The sequence below is a fragment of the Tursiops truncatus genome, chromosome 6, assembly GCF_011762595.2.
Source record: "Tursiops truncatus isolate mTurTru1 chromosome 6, mTurTru1.mat.Y, whole genome shotgun sequence".
NCBI classification, from domain to species: domain Eukaryota; kingdom Metazoa; phylum Chordata; class Mammalia; order Artiodactyla; family Delphinidae; genus Tursiops; species Tursiops truncatus.
Window position 1 is genome coordinate 68,997,861 of NC_047039.1, and position 20,609 is coordinate 69,018,469.

At 39.5% G+C, this 20,609-nt stretch overlaps 1 protein-coding gene across 3 annotated transcripts in view; it reads left to right on the forward strand.

Annotated features, from left to right (window-relative positions):
• The window catches only part of TMC1 (transmembrane channel like 1), a 385,896-nt gene that overhangs the window by 346,284 nt on the left and 19,003 nt on the right, over nt 1-20,609 (forward strand). For all 3 annotated transcript variants that reach the window (XM_073806217.1, XM_073806218.1, XM_073806219.1), the window contains 5 exons: nt 100-244; nt 863-1,057; nt 3,278-3,457; nt 3,583-3,744; nt 10,659-10,787. In XM_073806217.1, the coding sequence (XP_073662318.1) occupies nt 100-244; nt 863-1,057; nt 3,278-3,457; nt 3,583-3,744; nt 10,659-10,787 (811 nt within the window). The remainder of the gene's footprint in view (nt 1-99; nt 245-862; nt 1,058-3,277; nt 3,458-3,582; nt 3,745-10,658; nt 10,788-20,609) is intronic.

Genomic DNA, 20,609 nt, shown 5'->3' on the forward strand with positions numbered 1-20,609 from the left:
CTTCTCCAATTTCCTTATAATTATGATGTTTTGCTATTCCCTAACCTCTCCCTTTCTGCTTGTATTCTGGCTGCTGGATTAAACTTCCTGTTTGTATAGGATGACCAAAAATATTGGTGATGATGGAGGTGGTGACGACAACAGCTTCAACTTCAGCTGGAAGGTGTTCACCAGCTGGGACTACCTGATTGGCAATCCTGAAACAGCAGACAACAAATTCAATTCTATCACAATGAACTTTAAGGTAAAAACACCAACTTCAAGAGCCTTTTCTTGGTATTTCTAAGAGTAAAATTGGAGCCATTCCAAATGGTCTAGGTAGCAAAGTATCTTGACAATTAAAAGAAAGATTAACTCATCATTTCTTCCTACCAGGATCTGGGCAGGGTTCTGATTATGACTGGAAAATGATTGATGACCCATGACAGCATTACTTCTCTCTAAATTTGGTAATAAAACAATGCCATTGGCTTGAAACAGCCAACCATTAGTAATCAGAATCAGATATTTTAAATAATAGAACAATGCTCGCTAATTATTTACAGGAATACATTAGCCCAATATTTTAAATGACTCTAAAGTATTATTTTGTAGTTGTTTTAAAAAACTGTACTAGAAGAGACTTTAGAATGAAGACTATCTTAGTAAATATTAACTCAACCAGAGTTTGTTTGTAAGAATTCTTCCTTCTCTGTCTTACTTTTTCTCACTTGCTGGCAATATTCACCTGGTTTGTGGAATCCCAGATTCAGTTTACATTTTCATTCCTCACTTTCTGATGTTTGCAGAAATAATTCCTGAGTTCATGATACTTTTTGTAGCTCAGATATTTCTTTTTTCTTTCTGTTTTGCCTGGGTACAGGAAGCTATAATAGAAGAAAGAGCAGCCCAAGCAGAAGAAAACGTCCACTTGATCAGATTCCTGAGGTTTCTTGCTAACTTCTTCGTGTTTCTAACACTTGGCGGGAGTGGATACCTCATCTTTTGGGCTGTGAAGCGATCCCAGGAATTTGCGCAGCAAGATCCTGACACCCTTGGGTGGTGGGAAAAAAATGAAGTTCGTCTCTGCATGCTTTTTATGTGCTTAGAATCTGATATTTGAGATTTTGTGGGTTGTGCTTCAATGTTGGGATATGAAATATGGCCGCTCTTTACCTATCTCTGTCATCCTGACCTGAGAGTGAACCAACCTCGGCACACGTGTCCCTATTCCAGCCTTACTTCCAAATCTGTCTACTGTCTGTTTTTCACTTTGTGACATTAGGGAAAGGTAGAGTTGGAAGAGAGATTAGAGCACATATTCCAACCAGTACGTTTTATAGACAGAGATAATGAATCTCAGATTAGGTGATGTGTTCATGGTCTCAGAACCATGGAGAACAATGAGAGTTAAAATTTAGGAATCTTGATTTCAAGCTCAGCACTCTCCATGACGCTATGTTGCTTTCTCTGCAGGTCCTGCATCTATCTTTGAAAGATCCAATTGTCCCCTGAATTCTTTGAAGCAGCAATGATAAAGCCCTGGGTTCTTATGTTTATTTCACTGGAAACATTCAGATTGCCTCCCCCACTTTGGGCAGGACTGGGCCTCTCTCTGTTTTTCACTAGCAGCCTAACTGCTTCACCTCCTCTCCTTACCCTATTATCTCCCCCTCCAAATGCTATTCAAATGAGGAAGGGCAGCTCTCTGAAAGGAATTAAATATTATGATTGCGATTTGTCTTCAGGGTATCTGCCCATTTAGCAGGTCCAAGAAAAGAGGTCAGAGGTAGATATTTAGAATCAGGAAATCACTGGTCATGTGTTGTTTCTTGGGTCTGTTCCCTTTCATAAAATGTTCTAGAATACAATGTGGCATCATTTTGAATTTGGGCCTTTTCAGTGTGTGGAGATTTAGGCGGTGGGAAGTGTAGATTTCCCACACTGAAACTTCTGCAGAGTCTTGTAGACCAAACAGATTATGAAAGTCTTCATAAGCATAGAATTTCCTAGAAGAATCTTGCACAGAAAATGGTATAACGTACTTACAACAAAAGGCTCCAAACAGAAACTTTCTAGATATTTCAGAAGCAGTAACACTGAAGATGGGAGACCATATATTTAAGAGCCTATGATGGCATAGATATTTCTTGGAAGCCTGTAAAACAGAGAGTCATTAGGTGGAGTTATTTTACTTATTTAAAACAAAGGGGAACCTCAAAGCATTACTAAGTTTGCTTTCAAAATTATCCTTGCAGTTATGATAGCATTTATAGGCAAAATTATCATGCCACTTTGGTCCATGGTTCGTACTGATCATATTTTTGTATTAATAAACCACAGAAAAGGAGGGATAATTGATTATCATCAAAAGGGTCACTCTTTGTAAGTACATATTTAATATCCATCTTAGGGGACCCCTGATTCCTAGGGGCCAACAAAGGTAATAATGGGGATTCATGAAAAACTTTACAAATTTGATGAAACAGAATTTAAATTTACCTTATATAAGATTGCATAGCTCTGCCAAGTTTTTACTTTAGGCTGAAATTGTATCATGCTGATTTTATATTATGTCATGCTGACTTTTAGCTCCTGCTGGTCATACTTATACAATGTTCTTAGTCAAAAGGGAAAAACATATTGACAATTATTTTCTCAATATAGTTTGGTAGTTCTAATCATTCAAAACATGGAGTCTACCAGGGGGAAATGGGAAATGTTAAACAGTGACAGTATGAGCCAGGTATTCAGGTAAAGACATTGCCAGAGTCACCTGGAACCTTTTTTTTTTTTTTTTTTTTTTTGCCCCTTATAGTTTGCATTCCCGCATACTCAGTATTTAGTCCTGGGCCCATCTCAAGGAATTCATCCATTCTAACTGATTAAACTAGCCCATGTGCTGATGATTGCCAAATTAGTATTTCCAATTTGGACCTCATTCCTCAAGCAGATCATTTTCCATTTCCTTTGGAAATCTTGTTGTGAAGTGCAGAATCAGTTACCATGTATAACAGTAAATGTTCTCTGCATAGAAAGTAATGTAAATCGCATCCCTCATTATACTAGGAAACACTATTATTACTGGCACGTCCACAAGCTCACACACATGTACATCTTGAATATATGAGTTGAATATTGTCTCTGTTGTTTTAATAAGATCAAATTTTTAAAATGCATGAAATAATTTTAGTCTTATAAAATATCAAAGGAATCTAGCTGGAATCTTGCAAATTTGGAGGAAAGCAATAATTTTTAAACACCGTTAACTTGGTTCACCCCTTGTGTCTTCTTGTAGATGAACATGGTCATGTCCCTCCTGGGGATGTTCTGTCCAACATTGTTTGACTTATTTGCTGAATTGGAAGACTACCATCCCCTCATCGCTCTGAAATGGCTCCTGGGACGCATTTTTGCTCTTCTTTTAGGCAACTTGTATGTATTTATTCTTGCCTTGATGGATGAGATTAACAACAAGGTAAATCTTGTGTCTGGATTGTCCTTGCCATCAGCATGTTGTTAGATTCCCAATCTCAAGATTGCCAGAAATGCCTTTGAAATCTCTGTTGTCCTCATTTTTGTTTCCATTCCTCTGCTTTCTAGATTGAAGAGGAGAAGCTAGTAAAGGCCAATATTACCCTATGGGAAGCCAACATGATCAAGGCCTACAATGCATCACTCACTGGAAATACCACTGGGCCACCCTTTTTTGTGCACCCTGCAGATGTACCTCGAGGACCCTGCTGGGAAACAATGGTGGGGCAGGTAATGTCACAAACAGAAGTGCATAACAGTTAATGGATTAAAAAAGAGCAGGGTCACTATTTCTTCCATAAGCGTGGCCTGTTTTTTATTGCTTATTAATGAAAATAGCTGAGACTTATTGACTGTTCACCATATGCTGGCTGTGAATTTCATATATATTATCTCTTATAGTCCTCACATGCATCCATTCAGGTAAGTAGTACCTTTTCACCCCTTTTACAGTTGCATGTGAAGGAAGGATATTTTAAAATGGTCTGAGGAAATGTTTACTATCTATCTGTGTTATAATAAAACACCCAGATTTAGATACAACCCAAGTAAATATTTAAGTGGAACTCTAGTTAGTGTTACCTTTTTTTTTTTTTTTTTTTGCGGTATGCGGGGCTCTCACTGTTGTGGCCTCTCCCGTTGCGGAGCACAGGCTCCGGACACGCAGGCTCAGCGGCCATGGCTCACGGGCCCAGCCACTCTGCCGCATGTGGGATCCTCCCAGACTGGGGCACGAACCCTTGTCCCCTCCATCGGCAGGCAGACTCTCAACCACTGCACCACCAGGGAAGCCCCAGTGTTACCTTTTTTCCATAAAAAAAAGAAAAGATTCTTTTGGGAGCATACACTAATACTCATTTCAATAATGTTAATTTTTGTCAAATAATTGCCCCTTAAGCATGAAAGGAAATACTATTTTAGGTTTGTTGTTTTCAGATGACTGTATAAATGACCCCAGTCCAAGACTAGTGGTATTTTAGCAGATAAAAGAAATAATGTTTCATATGGCTTTCTGTTCAATAAAGGGAAACCAAACCAAACAAAAACAAAAAACCTACTTCAGGTCTCTTATTTCTATACAAATCCAATTTATATTTTGAAAAGCCTTTAATTTTATCTCATTAGAATTGACATTCCTCATGTGCACTTCCTAAACTGATTTTGGACTTTGGTTCATCCTTGATGGACAGACATTTTAAAATATGTCATAGTGCTTCTGTCTGTCAGACAACAGTTCAGTTTCAGCAGTAATGTGGTCTTTGGGAAATTATTTGAAATAATTTTTTACTATGTACTTATTTTTTTGTAAGATAAATGGAAAATTGAAAGTTAGCATTAGTCTTATGAAGCTAATTTAAACAAATACAGATATCATTAGATGTCCTCAGCTTCAGATACTCATCTGACTTAAGCCACTCATCTGTGATTTCAATTGTGGGAAAAAGTAAGGAAAATGTATATAATGCTAGACAGACATCACTGAAGACCAAGTCCAAAATGTATGATATAAGTAAGGATTCTATTTTATTTTTTAGGCTTTTAGGGACCAGATAAACCCTTCCCTTTCCAGTTACATGTTATTAAATACTTGATTTTCAGACATGCACATTTCATACACATTTACAGGAACATAGTATGTATGCAATAATAAATGAAATGAAACCTGCCTGCAGTTGGTAGAGAGATGCTTGTGATACATGATGTGGTAGACAGAATAATAACCCCTCAAAAACGTCCATGTTCTAATCCCTGGAAACTGTGACTATGTTACCTTACATAGTAAAATGGACTTTACCAATGTGATTAAGTTAAAGATCTGGGGATAGGAAAAATATCTTGGATTATGCGGTGAGCCTAACAAAATCACACATGCTTATAAATGGGAGACAAGAGTCAGTCAGAAAAACTGGCTGTGACAGTGGAACCAGAGGTTGGAGAGATGCACTTTAAAGGTGGGGGAAGGGGTCCACAAGCCAAGGAATGCAGGTGACCTCTGGAAGCTGGAGAAGGCAAGGACACAGATTTCGCCCTGAGGCCTGCACCTTGATTTTAGACTTCTGAACTCCAGAACAGTTTATGTTTATGTTGTTTTAAGCCACTAATTTTGTGGTAATTTCTTACAGCAGCAATAAGAAGTGAATACACAGGAGTATATGGGTTTCCATGTTTTAAAACTCCTTGAAGCAAAATCTGGTCACGGCACTTAACACAAGTCTGTTTTATCACATCTAGGCTGCTCCCTAAATCTTCAGCAAGAGTTGAGAGAAGTGAAAAAATATAAAGTGTAGTTTTCACAAACTCAAAGAGTTTGAGATATTCTCTTATGTACGTCCCAGAATGCAGACTGGCATGAGGGCTAAGCAACCTACCCCTTACCAGGCAAACACCTGTTAAACAAGATTAATAGAACTAACTGTAAAGAATAAGGTGGAAGCTGCTCACTTCTGAGGCAGAGGCAGCAATTAATTAGACATGAATGTCATGCAATCTAGAATACTTATTTTCTGATTATGCAGAAGCTTCTGGGATGCTCCCACACACACTGAATTAAAATAAAGAAAAAATTATTTAATTCTTCTTCTTGGGAGCCCTTGTACCATGCTGCTTGTCTTGTCCTTTTTTTTTTAAATCCTGTCTCTATCTAGTGGTTTTCCTTGCTTCATCATCTTTTCTTACTGCCATTTGTAGTTGGGTTTCCCTTTTCTCTTTCGCCTTCCTTTCTCTAAATGAATATTCAGCGCTTGTGGGAAAGTCTGCAGGAGCGGCAGGAGGGAAGGGCTGTGGTTCTGAAACATTTATTTTACCCACTTTTAAAACAAAGTGATTCCAGAAGAAATAGTAAAAGGCAGCTGCTTTGCACAGAATGTTGGAGATATAACCCCAAAGACTTGTTCATTTTTCTGTGAGAACATTCCAGATATTTTCTCTTCTCTATGGGTGCCCTCTGCTCTGTTTTTCCTCAAGGATACTGTGGGACTTAATCTCTTTTTGAATTTGAATATAGGAATTTGGTGGCTCCTTTATCTCTCCAGGGAATCTCAAGATGTAGTCACTTAGTCTCATCTCCAGTGACATTTGATAGGTAGGCAGCAGAGCCATTCTTGGGAGACCGCTCTTTGAAGCTATATACTTAGGTCTGCATTTTGGCAAAGGAGAGAAAGCAGACAACAGCTGAAGATAATGACAATAATAGCTCACATTTATCGAATGCTTCTTGTGTGCCAAGCATTACCTCCTTGAATTTTTAAATTACCCTTTGAGATAAGTTATATCATTATCCCCATTTTATAGATGAGGAGACTATGACTTAGAAAGGTAAAATAATTTGCTCGAGACCTTAAAGAAAGTCAATGACAGGAGCCCAAATTTTACCTACAAAGTCTGATTAGAGTTTGTGTCCTTCTCCATAGTGCTGAACCGTCCTCCAGAAACATAATTAGCATCGACACATACTCCCAGACTCCTGCCATGGAATATCTGTCTGTGGCCCTTTGTGATGCCCCGTCTCTATTATTTTCCCTTCACTTGCTAATGAGCCTCTTAGGTTTACTGACCAAATACATGTCAGGAGAGTAAAGTGTGAGGTGTGGAGTGCAGTGCTCTGCAGAAGGCCTGTGTGGAGGCCATGCTCCCATCCTAGCACGCTAGGAGCTGGAATTGGATGATGATCCCTTGGTGGGCTGGACCACCATTTTTGGAATTTCCTTTCTTATAAAGCAGTGTATCCCTTCTATGGTATATTAATAAATATTTTTACATTTTAATATAATGTTTGAATCCTCTTCTGCTACTTTATGTGAAAGTTAGGACGTTGCTTAGGAAAAATATTGTATTTCAACCATTGGGATGAGGATGCTTAGGAGGTTGTGGAGGACTTCAAAACCACTCTGAAATATTTTCTTTCTGAGGAAGTCTTCCCAACCTGGTGGTGGAAACCTAAAAATATCCCTCACAGCCTACTTCTAATTGATGCTAGTTATTAGAATCTGAACTCAAATTGCCTGGGGAATGAAAAGGAGAATAAGAGTAGGGAAGAGAAAAGTTATATTCAGAGATAACCACAGGAATTTACTATCACTCAGTCGCTCACTCCATATTTATTGAGTGCAGGCTAAGTGTCAGGTATTGTGCTAGATACTGGAGGTGCAATGGGGAACAAAGGTGGACCCAGTCTCTGCCGTTGTGACAATTACAATCTCGTGACAATTACAATCTCTTGGGAACACAGCCATTAATTAAATAATTATACAACATTTGCAAATTTACAGTGGCAACAAAGCACTACAAGAATGCAATGCATGCATTCAGAAAAGCTTGCCCCTAGTCATCCAGGTGAGGGACTTCCCTGAGTTAGTGATGCTGTAGTGATGCATATTAGTTGGTGTAAACTGAGTCAAGAGGTGAAGTAAGATTGAGTAGCATGAAGACCACATGTAAAGACCCTATGGCCTAAAGAAGTATGGAGTTTGAGGGTATGAAAGAAAGCCAGTGGGACTGGAGTAGAGAAGACAAAGGAAAATATGGAGAGCTAGACAGGAATCAGATTATACAGACACATGGATTATGCAGAAACCTCACACTCACCTTTTTACTCCAGCTGTTGCTGCAGCAAACGACTGCATGCAGCTGTTACAAGACAGTATCTCAACTGAGTTGTATACAGATTCTCACCTTTACCCTGCTTATCTGCTGTCACCAAATGGGACGTTAATACCACATGGGGCCATCCCTGACTGATGGGAATGGGAGCTGGTGGATCAATACTTCCCTTCTCTGTCTCTTGGGTGGACAGTTGTGAGACTTATTCTATATGGCTACTCAGCGGGTCCCCAGAAGAATCAAGACCCAGTTGCCCCAGTAGTGACAGCTTTTAACACTCTCTTGGGTAAAGGTTTTCTCTCCTTTCCTGTTTCATTCTTTTCCATCTCCACCCCTGTTCTTTGATAGCATTTCCCAAAATACACTACTGGCTCACAGGCAGTACTTTTTTTTTTTTTTTTTTTTGCGCTACGCGGGCCTCTCACTGTTGTGGCCTCTCCCGTTGCGGAGCACAGGCTCCGGACGCGTAGGCTCAGCGGCCATGGCTCACGGGCCCAGCCGCTCCGCGGCATGTGGGATCTTCCTGGACCGGGGCACGAACCCGCGTCCCCTGTATCGGCAGGCGGACTCTCAACCACTGCGCCAGCAGGGAAGCCCCAGGCACTACTTTTGATGGGAACTAATGGCAAGATAATTCTTTTACATTTATAGTTTAAAGTTTTCAGTATAATTTTTTTAGCTTTTAATATATTTATATTATAGTTAACTACTGTTTATGGCAGATGTTATACACCTTCTATTTACAATAGTAGGAGTTATTTTTTAAAACTAAAGTATATTAAAGTAAAGTAAGTAAAGTAAAGTAAAGTTAAAAGAAATATTAGGTAAATAATATTTCAGATAGTACTTGGACATGGCAAGAATCGTGAAGGTGGTACACGGCTACTTGGAGTTTAGGAAGCACTGCTCTGAAGTATGGGACTGGAAATTAACCAGATAACTGCTAGTCAAATGGGCCTTGCCCTGTGATGTGATTCTTTCTCACTAGTTATTTTAGAGGTGAGATTATATAGGTAGCTGGAAATAAAAACCAGAAGACTTCTTTTATTATAGAAGAACACTGTATTTCTGGAAAAATATGTCTTATTAGATATTCCATGTCTTCAATCTTAGGGCGCGAATTATTGGGAAGGAGCAGAAAGGAAAGAGCAGAAGAAAACGATCATAATGAAAATTTATAATTATATGTCTACTCTTATATTTATTGCCTATTGTTATAAGTTCCATGAGGAAATAGTGAGCTTCCCCTCTAACCCACAACCTACACATTTTGCATGTAACTTCAAGTCCACACCACTGAGGTAAAAAGTTTCTAATTTTCCAGGCCTTTTCTATACATATACATGTTATGCATATACATATATACATGTATTTATATATGCGTAGGATTTTTTAATAAGTGGGTTCATGCTACATATCCCATTTTGTAAATTTTTAACAATACATTTCTTATCAGAACATAGCATTTGAGCGCTTTTTAAACAAGTTTATTGAGATATAGTTCACATACCATACGTCTCACCCATTTAAAGTACACAATTCAGTGGGTTTTGGTATATGTTCACACTGTTGTGCAGCCATAATCACAACAGCACTTTGTTTAAGAGCTCACAATGTTCTGTTGTGTGGACACCCGTTTTTATTTAATTAATTTCCTCTTGAGTATGTTTGAATTGCTTCCAATTTTGATCTGGGAGAAACAATGCTTTCATAATTATATGTATAGATTTGGACATTTGTGCTAATACCGCCATAGGATACATTTCTAGAAGTGGATTTTCCTAATAAAATCCACACACTTTAAAATGTGATGGATCTTCACAAACGTCCCCCCACACACAAATGTTGCACCCGTCTACCTTTCCCTTCTAACTGTCAGTTTACAACAGTGCCTATTTCACCACACTCTCACCATTATGGAAAAGCATGGATTTTAAAATATTTATCACTGTGTGGAGCAACGAGTTATTGTTTTAATCGTATTTTTATAATGTGGGATTTAGGTATTTTTGAATATTTTAATTAACTGTGTATTTTCTTCTTATTTGTGCCATTTGCCATTCTTTTCCTTATTGAATTGCCCATCGATTGTTGTACTGATTTGTAAAAGTTTTTAATGTGTTAGAAAAACTAGTTCTCCATCATATATGCCACAAGTACTTTTTCCAAGCTTGTCTTTTAATTTTATAAATAAAAAATTTATTTTATAAATAAATTTATTTTATTATCTGCTGTTTGCCAGATTCAAGTTTTAAACTTCTGTGTTGTCATTATTTTCCTGTTTTGTGTTCTCATGTCATGCTTATAAAAGTTTCTCAGTAGGAAGACTTCTGATACAGTGGTTTTGGAGCAGGAAATAATTCTTTTTAGACTAATAAAATAGGGGTGAAACATTTTTTACTTGCTAGATATGCCTAACTAGTTTCTTTACCATTAGTTGCAGTTTTCAAGTTAATACTATTTAGAAAGCATGACAAATTCGATGTTAACATTAGGACCATTTGAAGGGAGAAATGCTCCTTTTAATACAGATAATATCTCAACAGGAATTTGTGCGGCTGACTGTTTCTGATGTTCTGACTACCTACGTCACAATTCTCATTGGGGATTTTCTCCGAGCATGTTTTGTGAGGTTTTGCAATTACTGCTGGTGCTGGGATTTGGAATATGGATATGTAAGTGTGATATTCATTTTTCTCTTATCAAATTATTCCTTTGTGCTTAGTCATTTACGTATACCATGCAAGAAGAAGAATTTAGGAGGTGGGATTGTCTTTTAGATGTCAATAAATGAAGACCAATGAGTATAGCTTTAATTCAGAAGGGGGTCAGACTTGAGTCTCATGGCTTACAATAGTCTAGCAAAAATAGATTCTAGTAAAATTACAGATGGCTAAAGCAGCGGACTTCAACCTATCTGTTAAAATGGTGAACTCAATAAATCTTGGGCCCGTAGTCAGCTCCCTCCCCATGAAGCTTGCTGGCATTTCTAGAAGCAGGGCAAGATGAGTAGTATCAACTGCACATTTTCTGTTTGCTTTGAATTCTACTAAGCAACTGCTGGACACTTACCAAGTGCATCACTGTGCAGTACGCTGGGGGGAGAAAGGAGTCAGTGAACACGCTGCTTGCTTCATAAAGCTCACAGTCTAATGAGAGCTCAGCAGAGACACAAGCTGGGGGCTCTGAAAGGCTCAGGGTACTGACAGGGCTCTGGCACCTGGTGGAGTAGAATTCCGGCAAGTTGATTTCCTTCCCCACAACAACAGCACAGGTTTCTCTGAGCCCCACTGGTGTTGATTCCATCACCAGCCCCCCACTATGCTCAACCCCAGGTCCCCCAACAAAGTTTGAGGGCGGCAGCAAAGCACACATCTCTCTGTCCGCCTTTGGCAAATGAAACTGTCATCTTGGGAAATAGGACCTGAGGAGTTGATTATTGATACTCATTTGCTCAAGTATTTCCAGTGGCTTCTAAGTATTTAGAATGAATTCCAAATCCCTGTTCAAGGCCATCGATACCCTGTGTGATCTGCTTCTTTTTTTCTCTCTGAGCTCATCTCCTACCACTTTCGCTCTTGCTTTGTAAAGTCCACAAACACTGGGAGTCTTTCTTATGCTCAAACACAAGATGCTCCTTGCATCTGCCCAAATTGTTCTTCCCTCTAGGGGTGCAGGTTCCTAGAATTTGCCAGGGCTGATTCTTGTCATTAAGGACTCACCCCTAATATGTCACCTCCTTTGAGCTTTCCTCTGACCTTCCAATCCAAGGTGGCCCATCAGGCACTCTCTATTTCAGCAGTTTTCTTTTCTTTATACGTTGTAAAACTGTTTGACATCTCCTTTTTTGAACGTGCTTATTATCTGTCTCCCTCTGTTGTAATGAAAGCTTTCTGAAAACAGAGGCCTTGACCTCATGCTTAGAGCTGTGCTTGTCACATGGCAGGTATTATGTTGTCTGGCTGGACTGGCTGACTCAGTGTTGAACCTCCACATCCTAGCGCCATCAAGGCAACGCCGTCTACTGACAGAACTCTGCCTGCTTCCAGGGATGTGCCCTGGAATCAATTCTGCCCTAGTATTCTTGAGCTAATGATGTTTCTCTTCTCACCAGTGAAGGGATATCCTTCCCTGCTTGTCTTCCTCCTGTCTCATGCCGTCTAGTTTCTGGACAAGTCCTACGTTCAGAACTGTTTTCAAGGCTCCAGGCTAGATTCTCTACCTGGCTACCTGACTTTGAGATTGTACCTTTTATTAGGTCATCTGTCTCCCTCACTGAAAGTGTTTCTTGGAGGAGCCAGAAGCAGTTAGGTCATACTGTTTGGTGGACGACGGTGAGGTAATGCTATAGATCCAGAATGCCCTTGCGTTGCTTTCCCATTCCCTGCTATGAGGTATTCAGCTGGCTTGGTTTCATTTCTATTTTCCTTGCCTGATTCAGCTCTTCTGAAGCAGACATAAAAATTGCCATTTCTTCCTTAGACCATCACTTGGCTTATGTTTGCCTTTGATCCCTAACTGCTTTCTTCTTAAGTGCTAGAAAATTTTGCTTCACATATGAAGTCAATATAACATGACCTGGTTGCATAAAAGCTGTAATTATATGACCGTAATTTATTATTTATTGAGTGCTGACAGTGCTCTTGGGTTAGAACAAAGTACAGGAAAAAAGACAAGTTTCTGTTTTAGGTCAGACAGAGTGAATTTGCTTCCATGTTACCTTTGGAAGGCTCATCAGAGAGAAGCTCAGCAGCAAAACAAGTTTTAAATCATTGAGGTTGGATGATGGACCTTTGATATGGATCTTATTATCACTGACCCACCAGGTGGATAGCTTACACAGCTGTGTGCCTGCTAGGTACAAACCATTGTGAGCAAACCGCTGTGCCTGCTGACAAGAGGATACACAGATGTAAAAGCTGTAAGCCTAAGGAGAGGTTGCAAACGTGGGTCTGCAGGCTAGATTCAACTGACAGATATCTTTTTCTCTCGTCTGCAGTGTTTGTTTGTTTTTTTGTTTTTATGAGCTAATATTTTAAAGATTGGAGTTTTACTTCAAAAAAATATGGATTTCTTGGGACTTACCTGGTGGTCCAGTGGTAAAGAATCCGCCTTCCAATGCAGGGAATGCAGGTCCGACCCCTGGTCAGGCAACTAAGATCCCCCATGCCGCGGGGCAACTAAGCCTGCATGTCACAACTACTGAGCTCACACGCCTCAACAAGAGAGCCCGTGTGCCGCAAACTACAGAGCCCACGCGCTCTGGAGCCTGTGCACCACAACTAGAGAGAGAAAACCCGCACGCCACAACTAGAGAGAAGCCCGCGTGCAGCAATGAAGAGACCACGTGCTGCAATGAAAGATCCCATATGCTGCAACTAAGAGCTGACACAGCCAAAAAAAAAATTTATGTATGTGGATTTCTTGTTTTTCTTGACATATTGAAAGGCCTGACAACATTAGACCCATATTCCCACTCTGGAGAAATTGGCTGGAGCTGAGGAATTACTGCCCTCTTCTGGTGGAACATTCATTCACTGATTCCTCACACTCTTTGCTACCCTTTAATCCTGCAAGTTCCCGTTGTCAGCACAGAGCAGGAAATGTAATTGCACATTGGAGAAACCACTGTGGGAGAGATCAATAGAAATACAAAGACAGGATGGAGTAAGAGACATTTGAGCCAAGTCTTGAAGGAGGATCAGAATTTCAAAAGACTGAGATGGAAGAAAGAATTCTCAGTGGACGGACTGATGGAAGGCAGGGCCCAGCAGCTGGAAAGTATGGGTGGTGCAGGCAGAGATGCAGAAATCTAAAATGGAAATGTTTTAGAGGATAAGAGGCCGATGAGAATGTTTCTTTGATATTCTGGACTTACTAATTGCCAGTATGAGTCCAGAAAGTACCTGTCATTGAAGCAAAAGAGAACCTGAGATGGGCAGAGAAGATACTTTTAAGAATCCTTTCAGGAATGAAAGAGAAAAATGTGTCCATTTCTGCCACCAAAAACAAGAATTTTTTTTTCTGAACTTTAAAAATAATACCAGTTCATTGTTTAAAAATCTGGAAAAGGCAATATAAGCTTAATATGGAAATAAAAATCACAGGTAATCCCACCACTCACGACATTACTTAGTTAATTGAATTGTAGAGTATTAGTGTTTATTTATATGTAGATAAACAAGTACTATAGATTTATATATAGTACTATAGATTTTTATAAAAATATATTGGCATGTATCCTATTGACTAGTTACTTGCTTTTCTTCACCTAACTGTGACCTTTTCTCTATGTTATTAACGGGTCTTGTATAATTTTTAAATGGCTGTGTGATAGTCTACATATGAATGCATAATAACTAGTTATTTTTTATTTGTTGTTAGTTAACTGTACCTAATGTTTTATTATTATATTAAACATTGTGATCGTATTTATTTATAGCCATGTAGATAAATATCTCCATAGATAAATCATAATCTTATGTAAAACTTATTTCCTTATGAGAAATTTCTCTAGGTTGAATTGCTCAGTTATAGAGGAGATATTTTTGAAAAAGTTCATTCACTTTTATAACAATATTAACCTCTATAAAGTCTAAACTCTGCAGACTCCAGCATTAGATTCAGAGATTCACTGAATATTAAGGTTAGGTGGAGTTTTGACAAAATCAGTCATAATGCTTTTATTTTACATATAAAAAATTAAGAGTCTGAATTGGAGTTGCCTAAGTATATAGCCAGTGAATAAATAAGGACAGTGAAATATCCTTCTGGAAAAGCCATTATGTTAAATATACTGAATTATACACTGGTTATATCTGAGTAAATGGGGTTAAAAGTGACTCTGTATATTTTCCAGTTATAAATTCGTGGCCAAAGTATTACCACAACAAACCTATGAAGATGAATTGAGGTGGGAAAATTACTGGCTAGGAGCAGACTGTTAGACCATGTAATGTAAGTTAATCTTTCCTAAGACTTCTCTGAGCATAGCAGGTAGTTCTCAGTGTTTCTAAAGAGTTCACTGACTCATGGGAGTGGAAAGGTTTGCTCCCAGAAAGGATTTTAACCACCCTGATTCAGCAAAACCGCCCTCAGTCCTCTTGTAAACTCTGGGTTTTCTGCAATAGTTCAACACAGAATGCCTTTAACTCTCACTTTAATTTATGTTGACACCATCCTTGCCATTTGTCAATGAAGTAGGTAAATAGTATCCAGGAAGAAATGGACTGAATACATGGCATCGGGTAAGAGTATGTTCAATCTAATTAAAACCTCAGCTTGGTTAAACCTTGTTTAAAGTTACATTTTAAGGTGCTCCTTGTTGAATTTATGTGAATGGAAAATATGGGAGATTTTCCTGAGATCTGATGGAGTGCAAGGTTACCCATAAATAAGAGGCATATGATTCACAGACCATCAGAGTATATTACTAATCATATTATACTGTATTATATTTTTATGTAGAGCTTGCCATGTGTTAGAACATCTACAAAATGCTTTACATATATTATTCTGTGTAACCATACCAGCAACGCTATGAGGTAGATAATATTTTTCTACTTTACAGTAAACTGAGGTTTAGAGATTTTTAATAATTTGCTGAAAGACATATAACTGGTCAGTGGTGGAGGTAGAACTGAAATCCACATCTGATTGACTTCAAAGCCGTCAACCAGATTTCCATCATATTGAATTTTCACTGTAATGCTTACCCCTAGAAATTTCAAGGACTCTGCCAAAGCATGACTAATTCATGAGCCAATCCATAGCATTTGTAAGTCAAATGCTTAGACAGGTTTCTTGCTGTAGAATGGAATTAGCAAGAGGGGCTGGGATATAGAATTAGGAAATAAACTGATATTCCCTTTCTGGGAATGAGATACTATTTAGCAGTCCAGGAAGATTGAATGATAAAGAGTCAGTAAGAAGTCATGGGTATCCAACAAAGGTGTGAGAACATGGGCAAAGGGACAGAATAGGCTGGACTGGACGGAGTCTATCTGCAGGCAACTAGGGTTATAGTGCAAAGCCCTGAGGTGCTGAATCAACCTAGTAGACGAGGGTTGGATTTGTTCTAGGTTAGTAGTTCACTAATTTGAGCATATATCAGAATGCTCTGAAGGCACATGAAAACACAGGTTTCTGATTCAGTAGATCTGGGGCAGGGCCTGAGAATTTACTTTACTAAAAAGTTCCCAGATGTTGATGCTGCTTCTGGTCTGGGGACCACCCTTGAGTGCCATTGCCCCAGTGCCACAGGCCAGGCCAGCCTGCAGCTCTAAGCAGTGTGATTCCAGCTGTGGGAAATGAGATTTGTGTGATGAAAGTCAGGCAGGTCATTGCAATGACAGAATTATCTCTGAGATCCTGAATTGCATTTCACAATATCCAGAGGTTGATGGTTTGCCCCAAATAATTAAACTTGCAGGGAGAGGATGGGTTTTCTCAGGCTTTTTCGTCCAGTGAGTACCATATGTTTTCCTTCTGGGTAGATAACTGACTCTAGCCCACCACAAACAAAGGTCTAAAAATAAAGCAAGAAAATTTCTAGTTCCTTGACTATTACGGACCCCAACCCAAATCCAGATTGGCTTCTCTGTTGCTGGCCCCTAAAAATCTTATTATGGATCAGCAGCCCTTAGGGACTCTATTGCACTTACTCCATTTGAATCATTTTGTTAACTCGGGTTACGAGAAAACCTGTTTTTTCTCAAGCATCATTTACCTTTAAGCTTTTTATATTTTAGAGGCAACACTTTGCAAATTGATTTACACTCATATTATTAGTGTATTGGCTTTAAAAAAAAAAAGAAACTATAGTATGATCTCATATTTTTAAAAATCCACCTCTAAAAGAATGAGCCTTGAATTTCATACCCTGTGTGTGTGCGTGTGTGTGTGTGTGTGTGTGTGTGTGCGTGTGTGTGTGTTTGCTTTCTTTCATTGGTTTCGTTTTTAGAGTGGGATTTTCTGAGTTTAATGAATGGAGTATAAATTCCATTTTTAAGGTGTTTAGAGAGAAGCAATTTTTTTTTAACATTTATTTATTTGGTTGCGCTGGGTCTTAGTTGTGGCAGGCGGGCTCCTTAGTTACGACTCACGGGCTCCTTAGTTGTGGCTCACCAGCTCCTTAGTTGCAGAACGTGGGCTGCTTAGTTGCAGCTCGAGGGCTCCTTAGTTGTGGCATGTGAACTCTTAGTGACAGCACGCATGTGGGATCTAGTTCCCTGACCAGGGGTAAACCCAGGCCCCCTGCATTGGGAGCACCACCACGGAAGTCCCAAGAAGCAATTCTTTAATAACTGAGTCAACCAATTACAGATTTTAGATTAGAAAGGGATCTTAGAAATTATCTAGTTCAGAAGTAGGCAAACTTTCTCTGTAAAAGATTGCACAATAAGTATTTTCACTTCTGCAAGTATGTTATTGTGGTGTAGTGAGAAATATATATTTTGGTCTTCATTCCAATTCCCGGCTGGAGCGCCTAAAATTTTTCTAATTTACAAAGCAGTGATGGTGCTAGGAACATCTTTTGTTCTTATATTTGGTCTTTAACCCTGGCTCTTGATGCAGAGTTCCTAAATTCCTTGGAATATTGTGGGTGATAGGAGCATTATTTTTTCCAATGAGGCAGCTCTTGGTGGGCTCTTGGATAGCTTCAGTTTGGGGGCTGGTCAGCAGAAAGACCTGACCATAATTAGAAACTCGGAAATTTCAGCCTCATCCGCCCATCCTCCAGGGAGGGGAGAGAGGCTGGAGACTGAGTTAATGATTTTGTCCCTGTGATGAAGTCTCCATAAGAATCTCTGAACCCTGGGGTTTGGAGAACTTCCATGTTGCTGAACACATTGAGGTGCCAGAAAGAGGGTGCACGTGGAGAAGGCAAGGAAACTCTGTACCCTTTCCCTCGTACTTTGCCCTATGCACCTCTTCCATCTGGCTGTTCCTGAGTTGTATCCTTTTATAATCAACCAGTAATCTAGTAAACAAACTGTTTTCCTGAGATCTGTGAGCTACTCTAGCAAATGATCAAAGCTAAGGAGGGAGTCGTGAGAATCTCCAGTTTACAGCCCATCAGCCAGCATAGGTGACAACCTGAGCTTTCAATTAACGTGTGAGGCTTTCATCTAAAGTGTGGGGCAGTCTTGTGGCACCAAGACCTTAACCTGTGGGATGTGTGCCAACTCTGGACAGTTACTGTCAGAATTGAGTTAAATTGTAGGACATCGAGATGGTATCCACAGAAAGTTGGGGAAATGCTTGGTTTGGGGGAAGAACCTATACATCTGTGTCAGAAGTATCATGAGTAGAGTGTAATCATAGAGGAAAACAAGTGATTTCCCTTGCATCAGGCCATATGGTCTCTGTTGTAACTATGACATTCCTGTTTTCATCCCAGACAGCAATAGACAATACAGAAATGAATGAATGTAGCTATATTCTAAAAAAAACTTTATTTACAAAAATTGATGGTGGTCCAGATTTGGCTCATGCGTCATAATGCACCAACCCCTGATCTAGTTCATTTCGTTAGTTTATCTGTGAGGAAACTGAGGCCTGAATTGATTAGTGACTGGCTCGGCTCACTCGGCGAGCAAATGGCAGGGCAAAGTCTCATACTGGAGTCTGAATCCCAGACGAGTGTCTGTATCACAAAACCACTTGTCACAGTAGGGAGTGTGGAGGTACCCTTTCTCTGCATCCGGTCAATCAATTTATGCATCAAAGATTTTATTCCTCCAGCTGCCCCTGCTGCACACACAGTATGAAACCAAGGGTTCCTAGTGTGTCCTTTGTGCTTTTCTGGTCACCTGGTTATAAAAATATCTCATCTCAAATGGCCTTTAAGAGGTTTGTATGCTTGTGAGAATAAAAGAAATGTACTTCTAAAAGTTTGAATTTTTTTCATTTTCCTTAGTTTGGTGGGCTAAATCTGACACTCTTCTAAAGAGGCCAAGGTTGAAGGTTTGATTCTTAAACGGACACAGAGAAGAGCTGTTCCAAGGCCACAGATGGTGCAGACCACCGACTGAGCATTTGTCACATGTGTTCTGTGATCTCACAGGGCTCCAGGAGAAAAGGGGAGTTGATCCAGAGCAAAGTGCTCCTGGGGAAAGAGAAAGACTCAGAGCTAACGTTTCTCCAGATTAGAAGCAATTCATTTTCTTCGTTTTCCATGAAAACCACACTTTTTTCATTGTTGATTTTAGAACAAAAACTGTCAACCTAACCTCTTTGCATCTTAAGAACATTAAGCTTCTTGATGATCTGCAAACTAAGTGAAACACTTTGTATATACTTTAGTAGTATCTTGAGTGAATTTTTGTTGAAATCATCTGTCATCTTTGTCTTCCTTATATAGGGTTATTTATTTTTTCATTATGTATCATCTTATTATTATTATATCTTGCTATTTAACCATTCTTGTTATGTCAGACTTGGCATCTACTACCTGAATCTGTTACAAGGCACATCGCGCATACCTTTCAGTTAACTAGGAGAGTACTGTTGCCTTTTGGGAAGTGATGAATTTGACGCCTGGATTCAAGAATTCTTGAGGCAGAGTGTTCAAAAATTGTGAAAGATTTGTTGGGGCTCCAAATCAGAGACCTATTTTATCTTCTTACAAATATATTTTTGGGTGCTTGGGTTTAAGAAAAACTGAGACACTCTCAGGTTGTTTGATTTTGTATGTGTGTGTGTGCACATGAGCATCGTGCTGTGCGTATATATGTGTGCTAGGGAGGGAGTTATTATGAGGATACATGTGGTCTGAAGCCACACCTGCAGGTGTCAGGATCTGGGGCAGTAATCAGGTCCTGCCACTCTATTACTCTCTCTTTGTGGTCCTCTCACTTTATATTTTTTGCTGTTTGCTTTTTCTCTTGTTACCAGTTAGTCAATTTCCTGATTGATTATTCTCTATCTCAAATTAAATAGGAGCCAGCTTTATTGTCTTTGCTAATTATCATTACTCCATTGACAGAGCTTTCTTTCTAAGATGCCTAATGTGTCACCAGGAAGCCTTTGGATGGGTCCTCCTAGGACAGATGCCCACCTCAGTTCCAACTGGTGTCCCCTGTGTACAAAGAACAGCCTGGTGCTGCTGCCCTGAGTAGGATGGTATCATTTAGGAGTGAACACTGGACAATGAGTTGAATAACTTCTTAAACTTTCATTGTATTGCTCTCTCTCTCTTTTTTTTTTTTTTTTTTTTGTGGTACGCGGGCCTCTCACTGTTGTGGCCTCTCCCGTTGCGGAGCACAGGCTCCGGACGCACAGGCTCAGCGGCCATGGCTTACGGGCCCAGCCGCTCCGCGGCATGTGGGATCTTCCCAGACCGGGGCACGAACCCGTGTCCCCTGCATCGGCAGGCAGACTCTCAACCACTGCGCCACCAGGGAAGCCCCTCTATATTTTTTATTGTAAAATAAATTCACATTTTTTTATAAAAGTATTTTAAATACGCAAAACTTAAAGAAGAAAATAAAAGC